Source organism: Lampetra planeri, chromosome 9 (assembly GCF_965212315.1).
Source record: "Lampetra planeri chromosome 9, kcLamPlan1.2.h2, whole genome shotgun sequence".
Classification (NCBI taxonomy): domain Eukaryota; kingdom Metazoa; phylum Chordata; class Hyperoartia; order Petromyzontiformes; family Petromyzontidae; genus Lampetra; species Lampetra planeri.
This window is the reverse complement of record NC_136115.1, coordinates 6,864,361-6,876,887: the sequence shown is the minus strand read 5'-3', so window position 1 is coordinate 6,876,887 and position 12,527 is coordinate 6,864,361. Positions and strand designations below refer to the sequence as shown.

General features: G+C 42.8%; 1 protein-coding gene across 1 annotated transcript in view; it reads left to right on the top strand.

Annotated features, from left to right (window-relative positions):
• Positions 1–12,527, top strand: part of LOC144720764 (scavenger receptor cysteine-rich domain-containing protein DMBT1-like) — a 28,044-nt gene that overhangs the window by 11,798 nt on the left and 3,719 nt on the right. Inside the window, exons 12-17 of the mRNA XM_078597789.1 lie at positions 9,073–9,378; positions 9,502–9,552; positions 11,179–11,490; positions 11,648–11,698; positions 11,957–12,268; positions 12,417–12,467. Coding sequence (XP_078453915.1) covers positions 9,073–9,378; positions 9,502–9,552; positions 11,179–11,490; positions 11,648–11,698; positions 11,957–12,268; positions 12,417–12,467 — 1,083 coding nt within the window. The remainder of the gene's footprint in view (positions 1–9,072; positions 9,379–9,501; positions 9,553–11,178; positions 11,491–11,647; positions 11,699–11,956; positions 12,269–12,416; positions 12,468–12,527) is intronic.

Genomic DNA, 12,527 nt, shown 5'->3' with positions numbered 1-12,527 from the left:
TCATCATCAGGTGGTAAAACCACTTCAGCAAACATTTTTCTTGCTGTGGTGTGCCCACCTGCTGATGATTGCTTGTGTTGCAATCGAAACGTCGTGACTTATATTATTTTCTACCTAAGTAACTTTACCGAAAGAACCAAAGAGTATGGATTCCTGCAGTCACGAAAGCTTCAAATCCAATATGTGTCCTGACCCGAACATTACACACACACCGGTCACTCCTTCAATCCGATGTAACACGGTAGCAATGACAGACAATGCTTGATCGACGCCTACTCCACAGATATGGGCATAAAACATGAACACAACCTGCGATTTATTCATACATCTGCGACACCGAACCTGGACGGAGCGAACAATGAAACGCGTGAATGTCGCCAGGAAATTCATGAAGTCCCCAGTCACGCGCCCACGTGGGGCACCATTGGTCCACTGATGACGATCTATACTCTTGGGTTCTTTCGGTAAAGTCACGTAGGAAGAAAAAAACAAGTATAACCCGTAAAAACAAAGTTTTTCACTATAAATCCTTTCTATGCGTGGCGGCTAGAGTCCTCTCGTCCTCTGGCTTGAGATGGCTGCCACCTATGGGTCAGATGATTGCATGCCACCATTAAGCAATTGGTAATTAAATATAATATTTTTGTCCTAAAAAGTGTAAAATTTTGGAAAAAAATTTCACGAACATTAATTGTCACGCACAACGAGTCTGTGTACAAAATGTCAGCTCGCTTGGATCACGGGAAGTGGGTTAAAAAACGACCGAAAGATTTGCACGGTCGTAAGCGCGCAAGCAAGTGAACTTAATATAAAGGATTTAATAAAGGATTTAAAAATATATTCGGCTGTGGAGGACGCGGGGATCGATCCCGCAACCTTTGGCATGGGAAGCGAGGGCACTACCAACTGCGCTACTCCGCCACGGCCTGTGGAGGGGTCACGCTCTGGGCTCCTACACTGTGACGTTCAGCCAAAGCCATGAATGAGTTCTATTTGAATAAATGTAAAATAAAAAATGTTTGCCTAAAAAGTGTAAACTTTTAGAATTTTTTTCACGAACATTAATTGTCACGCACAACGAGTCTGTGTGGAAAATGTCAGCTCGATTGGATCACGGGAAGTGGGTTAAAAAACGACCGAAAGATTTACACGGTCGTAAGCAAGCAAGCAAGCAAACTTAATATAAAGGATTTAAAAAATAGATCACGACGTTTCGATCGCAATGCAAGCAAAGAGATTATTTTTCCGCCTGATGTCGATTGCTTGCGTTGCGACTAAAACGTCGTGATATATTATTTTTTCTACCAACGTGACTTTACCGAAAGAACCAAAGAGTATGGATTCCTGCAGTCACAAAAGCTTCAAATCAAGATTGATGACGATCTTTTGAATGAACAAGTTGTCGATTCAGAGTCTTGTGGCCATCGGTCGGGCGTGGTTGCAATAACTAATTCACCGAGGACAGACCGATTCCAATCGTATTTGTGCATTCGATTACTCTTTAAGTAATTGACGATATCGATTTGAATTTCGATTCCAAATCTACCCTCACTCCCCCCTCCAAAATCTGCTGTTGACAAATCCTTTTTTTCAATTGTATTATTGAAAGATTAATACAGCATGGTCAATTCAAGCTTGACGTAATCGACCAACATATATACAAAAAACAGAATAAACGCATGTCAAAAATTATATAAATTTATTTGCATTTGAATTAGGGAAATAAGTATTTGACCCCCTCTCAATCAGAAAGATTTCTGGCTCCCAGGTGTATTTTATACAGGTAACGAGCTGAGATTAGGAGTACACTCTTAAAGGGAGTGCTCCTAATCTCAGCTTGTTACCTGTACAAAAGACACCTGTTCACAGAAGCAATCAATCAGATTCCAAACTCTCCACCATGGCCAAGACCAAAGAGCTCTCCAAGGATGTCAGGGACAAGATTGTAGACCTACATAAGGCTGGAATGGGCTATAAGACCATCGCCAAGCAGCTTGGTGAGAAGGTGACAACAGTTGGTGCGATTATACGCAAATGGAAGAAACACAAAAGAACTGTCTATCTCCCTCGGCCTGGGGCTCCATGCAAGATCTCACCTCGTGGAGTTGCAATGATCATGAGAACGGTGAGGAATCAGCCCAGAACTACACGGGAGGATCTTGTCAATGATTTCAAGGCAGCTGGGACCATAGTCACCAAGAAAACAGTTGGTAACACACTACGCCGTAAAGGACTGAAATCCTGCAGCGCCCGCAAGGTCCACCTGCTCAAGAAAGCACATGTACATGCCCGTCTGAAGTTTGCCAACATCTGAATGATTCAGAGGACAACTGGGTGAAAGTGTTGTGGTCAGATGAGACCAAAATGGAGCTGTTTGGCATCAACTCAACTCGCCGTGTTTGGAGGAGGAGGAATGCCGCCTATGACCCCAAGAACACCATCCCCACCGTCAAACATGGAGGTGGAAACATTATGCTTTGGGGGTGTTATTCTGCTAAAGGGACAGAACAACTTCACCGCATCAATGGGACGATGGACGGGGCCATGTACCGTCAAATATTGGGTGAGAATCTCCTTCCCTCATTAAAATGCAAATCAATTTATAACATTTTTGACATGCGTTTTTCTGGATTTTGTTGTTGTTATTCTGTCTCTCACTGTTCATATAAACCTACCATTAAAATTATAGACTGATCATTTCTTTGTCAGTGGGCAAACGTACAAAATCAGCAGGGGATCAAATACTGTTTTCCCTCACTGTAAATCAGTGTAGGAGGTGTAGTGGTAAAGCAGTGGAGGGGGTATAGTGGTAAAGCAGTGTAGCAGGTATAGTGGTAAAGCAGTGTCGCAGGTATAGTGGTAAAGCAGTGGATGATGTGTAGTGGTAAAGCAGTGTAGCAGGTATAGTGGTAAAGCAGTGGATGAGGTATAGTGGTAAAGCAGTGTAGCAGGTATAGTGGTAAAGCAGTGTAGCAGGTATAGTGGTAAAGCAGTGGAGGGGGTATAGTGGTAAAGCAGTGTAGCAGGTATAGTGGTAAAGCAGTGTAGCAGGTATAGTGGTAAAGCAGTGTAGCAGGTATAGTGGTAAAGCAGTGTAGCAGGTATAGTGGTAAAGCAGTGGATGAGGTATAGTGGTAAAGCAGTGGATGAGGTATAGTGGTAAAGCAGTGGAGCAGGTATAGTGGTAAAGCAGTGTAGCAGGTATAGTGGTAAAGCAGTGGAGGAGCTCAAAGGACATTTTAAGGTTTGCATTTTAATAAGAGCCGATATATAGGATAAGTGAGGCTAATGATGTTCACGATTCACTGAAAGTAAGTGCAGCAGAAGGAATATTGGAGGAGAGAGAGAAGACATTGGCCTCCGGGAGGAGGAAAGGCATTAACTGGACAGGGAGAGAAGATGACATTGCACCAAACTGTGCTACAAGATCACGTGCCGTGGATGCCACGGCACGTAGCAGGTATAGTGGTAAAGCAGTGGAGGAGCTCAAAGGACATTTTAAGGTTTGCATTTTAATAAGAGCCGATATATAGGATAAGTGAGGCTAAAGATGTTCACGATTCACTGAAAGTAAGTGCAGCAGAAGGAATATTGGAGGAGAGAGAGAAGACATTGGCCTCCGGGAGGAGGAAAGGCATTAACTGGACAGGGAGAGAAGATGACATTGCACCAAACTGTGCTACAAGATCACGTGCCGTGGATGCCACGAGCTGAAATAAAGCGTAAATACAACGTGAGTGAATACGTCTGTATGCCGAACTTTTAAGGAAGAAGATTAACACATTCCTGCGGAGGGAGCTGGTAGGAACGTTGGGTTGCTCGGTCAATGGCCACGGTCAACGGCGGCGTGGTGTATTCCGCAATTATGCACAAGCCGGCGTGAGTAGGTTAAACGTTGAGTTTTATAAGGACACCACGGGGTGACCGGCCCCTCCCCACCCAGCCCCACCCTACCTACCCAGCCCCTCCCCACTCTCCCCTCTCCACCATGTCCCACCCCTCCCATTTTTGGATGCACGACGGACGGACGGACACAATAATCCCCTGTGGGCTGGCGGAACCAGGTGGTCCCTACCAGTATAATTCTCCAGCAACCACCATAAAATAGGTCAGACCACGTCCTCATTAAGGCTGAAAGAACCTATTTTAAAGACATTATCTCTGTTAATATAAACATCAAACGTATTTCGGACCACGTGCTTATTTTAGGATAACATCTGGACGTAATTTCTGTAGTTTTATTTTAGAACAAAGCCTGCATGTCAATGTAATAAACGTTCATGAAATATAATCAGACCACGCGATACATTCTGGCTCACGAGGAATTAGTCGTTGATTGATGTTGAACAAAGCTTTCATGCCTGCGCAATGAAGACAATGCAGATGAAGTGACTGCAATCAGACCGCGTGCCTCTTCTCTGCAGGACTAATTGCGCGCGCGAGAGTTGCACGAGTCAATCGCAGGCCACTCGCTTAGAAGCCAATTCCCGTATAACGAGGTCGACACAAACCGCTATAAGAGAACAGGCTCCCTACTAGCCACTATCGTTGGTGGAAAGAAAGGCGGTGGTGTTAGGGCGCTGGTATTGCGGTAGGTAAGATTTTTGTAGGGCTTCCGCTTAACAAAAAGAAGCCGATTGCGGTCATTTATGTTGACGTTGAGCTTGTGGTGGGTGGGATGTGGCACTGTCTATCATTCGACTAGTTTTTAGTCTTCACCGTTTAAAATGTGCATCACGAAAAACGTTACGTGTCATGGGTTGCCATGCTGTTTTGTTGGCACCAAACGTGCACCTTATTGGGCTGTATAATCTGCTGCATGTATATCGTACAGTAAACCAGGTGCTAGCTCCTTGACATAATGCAGCACCTAATAAAGTAACTTGCGTACATGGGAGGGGGGGGAAATGGGCTTTTTCACATTTTGTACCGAGCTATTTATCCCCATTGTCCACTTGTTTTTGCGTTGAAAGTGCATCCGAGCTATTATTATACACTCGAAGGGGATTTCCTACATTTGTACTTCAACAAAGCCTTAAAGAATCGCCTCGGCACAAGGTGGCACCTTTTTAAACAAACATAGTTTTTCAAATGTGATACATTTGCAATACCCATGTGTGCCTCATGCTCTTGGTGTGTGTCACATATATATATAAGCAACAAAGGCTGGTGAGAACGTCTTTTGACTCTACTTTATTTTTGCTAAGTATTTTGTGTACGAAATGAGTGACCATTTAAAATTTGAAAGGCATTGTTACCTCGTATTTCGATCGCCTTTACCTTGAGTGATTACTCCTTTTCTCTTGTATCAACTTACAATGTCCTTTGATGTATAGACGTAAAAGGTCTGGCTATTTCCTTATCAGGAAATTCCGTAGCTGCTTTGCTAACACCTTGTCAACCTGTGCAGTACAAATACATTATGACAGTGAATGGTATAAAATTCAATGCAGTCCATAAAGCCCTATTCTAAGTTAAAATTTAAGCTTTTAATAAATTCAATCGTGTTCATTGTACATAAAAATTAAGCGAGGATGGTGAAAAGAATATATTTATGCTTTTCAATGCAGTTTAAGGTAATCTAGCTGACTAAAGCTCAAGCCACGAACAAATCATTTGGCATCAATATTAAATCCTTCATAGTTTGTTCTGAGATGTCGATATCCAAAAGTGTGCATTTTTTCCCCACTCCTACCTCTTGCCATTTAAATTAACACTCGATAGCCCAAGTGGTTTCCGGTTTCCTGGCTTTATGACAACCAAACCATGGTAGTTTGAATCCCATTCTATCATTGGCTCGATTACCGTATTTTCCCGCATATAACCCGTGGGGTAGACCACTTTTATACAAACAAGACCCTGCGGGGTATATGGAGGTGCAGGGCTATCCCAGAAATATTTTGCACGTGACGTGTCATAACGCGTTTTAATTGATTCATGGTTGGACGATCCCCCTATGCAACACTTAACTTTGACTAAAGCACTGCTGAATAAACCACTCGCACTAAAATTGCACATGTTATGGCGTCTTAAATTATTCGAATTGTTTGTACAATGAAACGAAAATTGTTTGAAGTGGACGCACTTTGTTTACCGGCGACGGGAGAGGTGGGGGGGGTTGGGGGCGAGGCAATGGCGTTGCTAGTGCCGCTATTGCCTGTGCAGTGCGCAATCTACCAGTGCTAAATCTGTACTTGCTTATCTACCAGTTACGTGTTTTTTCTTTATTGTATATACAATATTTATTGTATATATTTTTGCTACTTAACTGTTTTTAAAAAATGGTCGTTTCCGGTTAGTTTTCTTTGTGCACTTTATTATTTTAACGTTAACAATTGATAGTGGAATGTATTACACATGTAAACTTCGTATTAATGATGGAATTAAGCTGCGGTAACGACGTTAAATATATGAATGCGTGCGGGCTATCTCGGATTTGTTTTACACAAAACGCTATTTTTTGCAGGTTATATGCGGGGGGAAACGGTAAATGCTATTTTGTCGAATGTGGATTTTTTTTTTTTTAACGTACTTCTCTCAATAACTAAAATAATAATTATGAATTTGTTAATCGTGTAGACAGACACATCAGTGACTGATATCTGATCTGGTTCTGGGCTTACATTGATCGACTCTGCCTCAAGTGAGAATCTGGTGGGGTGGCCATCAACCCTCTTGTGCCGTGTCAGACTTCATAGGTGATCTGTAACAGTGCTTGCCCCAACAGTCTGAAGGCTTTACTGGAGGGTCTTTGTCTTTGTTTAAACCAAGGTGCGAGTAAAACCAGGGCATCATGTCTGGTGTCATTTTTCTCCTCGTCCTCACGATCCAGGCTGTGACGGCTCAGCAAGGTATGATGATACAATCCGACCACTCTGAAAGAATGTGCAATTCACGCTCTAAACAGCACTCGTAAGGCCGCTCGATTTCACGGGACAAGGTATCACAAATCAATACCTTTTTACGATTGAAATATCGAAATCATAAAACCATGTACAAAGAATTCACCACATTACAGAAAGCAGTAACACTGTTTTGTCCTTGGATCCATGCTCGGATCAGATTTTGACATGCACTTTGACAACAGATTAAAAACGTATTTAGAACAGATGTTTGTGTTTCCGTCCCCTGCGCCTCCAATTTGCACGGTTGGCTACGTACGGTTCGAAAATAAGTTCAACATACAAGATGCTTACAATTTGCAAGGATATGCATGTTATGTAAACATGTGCATAATGCATATTAAAGATTAGTCAGATTTTATCAATATACAACTCTGTTACATCTTAAAGGGCTGTCCAGACGAGTTCTTGATAACTGTGTTCCATGCAACACGATGCATACTCTTGTGGTAGCTCGCTCCCCCAGCGAAAACGTGCTGATGACACGTCACACCCCCTTTGTACAACCTCCTCTTCATTCTGGAAAATTCTGGGAGGTCCTTCTAATCTTCATCCCTTCCACCAATCATGTCCATTGATCTCTCCCCTCATTTTCTGTTTGCCACCAAATCGCTTTAGCCAAGTCTTCAACCAATCCCATGCTTTCCTGCGCCTGGCTATGCACCAGCTGTCTGTCGTGGATTCATTTGTTCAAAGTGTCCTTGCGTGACCCTTGCTCAAATATGAATAACACTCTATACCTCCCTAAAAGTATACATGTTTTCTGGTTAGATTGCGTAACTATAATTTTTTTTGTTTCATGCAATCTACGTGACTTTACCGAAAGACCCAAAGAATATGAATTCCTGCAGTCATGTAAATATAAATGGGGTTTGTTAAACCCACCACCTGGCAACGAATTCGTAAGGTTTGCTATGTAAACAAAACGATGTTTTACTAGTTCCGCAAACTGGTATTGCAAATAAACCCACATTTACCATTTTGAATATAGTTTCGTTGGTAATTACTACCAGCCTCATCAGGCGACAGCCAGCATTGTGGAGAAATCTTGTTGCAGTCCTAAACGGAAGGATGCATGTGGTGTCACTTGTGAGCCAATTGCGTGTGAAGAGAAGGGGCGGGGAGTTAATGTATTCGTATAACTTACAATTGATCTCTCTTATTGTTTGCGTTATCTACAGTTAATCACTAAAACTTGCGCGTGTGTTGCACATCTGGCCGTTTTTGGTGCATAAAAAATCGCAATACCTGTTGGCTGCTCGCATTTAATCACCACCGGCGGTTAAAATATTATTTTTATCATTTCAAAAGATTATCCTAATTAGGTCTACTCCTTTGGTTCTTTCGGTAAACTCGCGTAACCCTCTGATTTTAGAAATGTGGATGACCCATGATGGTCTGGCCACATTCATATTTACGCGATCAAAAACGAAAAGTAAAACCAAGACGGTGAAAAGAATAAAGACTGCTTGATGATTAATGACAATGTAGTCGGAACTCGCTGAGGGTTACATGTCGCTCAAAACCGTGTTCGACAAATAATACACCTCGTAGGAAAAATAGGTTTGTTACCAAGTTTGAAATGACCACCCCCTCTTTCTTTAACTAATTCCTAGATTTCCACCCTTGCTATTATCCTAAAAGATGCCGCGTCTCTTGTGGATGCTTTATTTTTCATTATCGCCTCCAAAACAAAACCCGTCTCCATTACTCTTCCCACTGGTGGCCTGAAGATCGCCCCTAACAGTGTCACGTGAACGGTCATGGGTCACCACCTCGGCATCTGAATGACTAACGTCTTCTACGGAAGGGCAGCTAGATGCAATGTGCCATTTGTGTTACATTATTACACGAAAAAAAAATACATTCGTGGTATACATTTTGTAAATTAATCGTTATCGATCTCCTTCACACCTTTTTAAACGGATGCAGTGCTAGTCGGCACGAAGATGAAAACGGATGGAACACCACCATTGTGGTCCGAAATAGACACCTCATTGGGTAAACTGTATCGGTGAAACGCGTATTATGACAAAACCGCGATGGGCAAGGATTTCCTGTGTTAAATACGTGTGAGAACAAATGACTTTTTTTTTATCAAGTATATGAACATTCTTCATGGGTGTGAGGTAGAAATTCTAATGCAATTAACACTTTCTCCTTGAATCAGCGATTCGCCTGGTTGGAGGAGGAAGCTCGTGTCAAGGCAGGGTGGAGGTCCTCTATGCTGGCTCTTGGGGCACGGTCTGCGATGATTACTGGAACATCAATGATGCCCAGGTCGTCTGCCGCATGGTCGGCTGTGGAGTTGCTCTTTCTGCCCAATCAAATGCCTACTTTGGTCAGGGCATTGGTGCCATCTTGTTGGATGATGTGACATGCAATGGATCCGAGTCCTCTTTAGGAAATTGTCCTCATCTGCCATGGGGGCAACACAACTGCGTTCATGGTGAAGATGCTGGTGTCATTTGCAGTGGTGTGTACATCTCAAAATGTTTCATTTAAACTTGACATGCACATGTGTCAAAGTTAATTATATATTGCACTGTCGAGACCTCGGATAAAAATAAAACACTAACATTCACTTTATTGGTTACAGCTCAAGCAAGCTCATCACCCACTACAAGGCAGCCGACATCTCAACCAATTGGTGAGTTTAGATTTTTGAATTGATACGTCCTGCAATGAAAGTTTGGTTCCAAATGATAGCATGTGTGATTATATCTTGCCTATAGGCGTCATTTTTTTTGTCGATGTACATAACTTCCAAAAGATTTGGCTCGCAAACCGTGGGATTTACTTTTTTTTTTAAAGTGCCCAGTTACCATGCACCAAGCCCTGTGGTGAGCCAGCGCTATTCCATTTTTGCATCCGTTAACTTTAAAGTAGTTATTGACACTTTAGTGCTATTTATTATCTTATGCCGCTCTGCGTGTGCCAAACTACACATGCGCGACCAAAGCCGAGCTGTGGTTGCCCCTAGCAACGCACTCCAGAGGGGGGATTCTCATTAGCGTACAAAAATACACAACGCTGAAGTGAATTCTTCAAAGTGTAATGGCCCACCACCCCAATGTTTGAACTTACTACGGTAGGGTCGAGAGATGCTAATGTTATAGTGCTTGGATACTATTACTGTAGAGTGGGGGGGGGGATGATAGCCCAACCACAGCCTGCCAAGGTGCCACTTCGGCCGGCTGGGCAATCCTAGGCAAGGCCGGGGGCTCTGCGCGCCTCACCACGGCATCTGAAGTACTATTTTTGGTTCTTTCGGTAAAGTCACGTAGATAGAAAAATTGTAAAAATAATGGAACGCAACACCCTAATGCAGACTGGCCTGGTTCTTAATCGGAGTGAGTGTACTGGCAGTCTATAATGTAGTCTGGTAGTAATGGTTATTAAACTGAGTAAGCATTTAATGACCATTTTTGACTGCCAATATGCTCACCGAGGTTAACCAGGCTACAAGTCTACATTAGTGGTTTTTGTCTCATGATTTATTTTCTCTATCATTTATTATTTCACTATTTTCTACGTTGCCTTTATCTGTAGAACTGAAGATTATGAATTCCTGCAGTCAAGAATTTAGTACTGTTATTGAGTATACCTGCTACTACAACCATTACACTCCTATACAGTTAGTATAGCTATTACAGCTAGTACACAATACTATGGTTGGTAAATACTACAGTCAGGAGATACTCCTGGATAGTTGGTTAATAATTCTACTGTCGCGTTAGTAGTTGGTTGATAGTACAGTCGGTAGATACTGCTATATTGCCAGTAAATACTACTATAGTCACTAAACACTACTCGCTATTGTGTAGGTGTGTGTAATATAAATATATACCTGGGGGGGGGGGGTTAAAATATTGTGCGAGGTGGCCGCCAGTTTTAAGAATCCTTTTTCAGATCAACTATTTACCTGCAACGCTCTTTTTGATTTCCAGGACTTCAAGCCTCCTTATTTTGATATGGACAAATGGAACGCCGGGATTTCACAGTAGCTTGCTACTTGTGGATGTATATTATATTTTTAGAAGTTTTTGAAATGTATTTTTCCCCCAGATGGTGCCAGATACTTCCTGGTAATTTATTACTATCATGAGCCAATAATGTCCGTCCCGTGTGTCACTCCACATAGAGCTTTCCCCCCCGCCCCCCTCATAAATAATCATGAGTGGGTCATTATTTCAGATTAACTGCAATACACCCATCCTTGGATAGGCTAGTACTATAATAACCTATTAACTTTGTACAATCCCGTTATCTCCAGAATCGGCGATTCGCCTGGTTGGAGGAGTTGGCCCATGTCAAGGCAGAGTGGAGGTCCTCTATAATGGCTCCTGGGGTACGGTTTGTGATGATTACTGGAGCATCAATGATGCCCAGGTTGTCTGCCGAAAGGTCGGCTGTGGAGCTGCTCTTTCTGCCCCATCGAATGCCTACTTTGGTCAGGGCATTGGCGCCATCTTGTTGGATGATGTGACATGCAATGGATCAGAGTCCTCTTTAGGAAATTGTCCTCATCTGCCATGGGGGCAACACAACTGCGTTCATGGTGAAGATGCTGGTGTCATTTGCAGTGGTGGGTACATTATAAATACATATTAATACAACGTCCTAATTTTTGTTTTATATTAAATTGTAATATTTTTCTGTTGCATGAAATAGTGTTTCTACAATAGACTTAGTTACGCAATCCAATACCACTTTCTAAAACGAGCAATCTTAATGGGTTGCAGTTCCAACAAGTACATCAACTACTACAAGCAAGCCAACAACTCAACCCCCTGGTGAGTAAATTTGTCATTAAATGGCCCACCTCGCTTTGTCCTGTCACGTCCCCTTGCCAGCCAATCTGGCTACTACGTACTCCAATACCCCCCACTGCCAGCCACCATAACAATACTCCCCGAGGGACCCTTTCCATAACATCGTGTACCCTGCTGGCAGAGGGCTACTAAATGACCAGTTCCCCTCTGTCAGTAGCTGGCAACTGGTGCTGTAGTGACCCATTTGTCACTACGAATGTAAATTTATTTAATCCACAGAGACAGCCATTCGCCTGGTTGGAGGAGGAAGCCCATGTCAAGGCAGGGTGGAGGTCCTCTATGCTGGCTCTTGGGGCACGGTCTGTGATGATTACTGGAACATCAATGATGCCCAGGTTGTCTGCCGAAAGGTCGGCTGTGGAGCTGCTCTTTCTGCCCAATCAAATGCCTACTTTGGTCAGGGCATTGGTGCCATCTTGTTGGATGATGTGACATGCAATGGATCCGAGTCCTCTTTAGGAAATTGTCCTCATCTGCCATGGGGGCAACACAACTGCGTTCATGGTGAAGATGCTGGTGTCATTTGCAGTGGTGTGTACATCTCAAAATTTGTATTTAAACATGCCGTGCTCATGCGTCTAATATATACTGTTTATTACATTAACAGAATTATATATTGCACTGTCTGGGCCTCGGGTAAAAAAAAAACCCGTTTTAACATTCATTTTATTGGTTACAGCTCAAACAAGCTCATCACCCACCACAAGCCAGCCGACCTCTCAACCGATTGGTGAGTTTAGAATTTGTAATTGATGTAAAATTGATACATCCTGCATTCAAAGTTTAATTC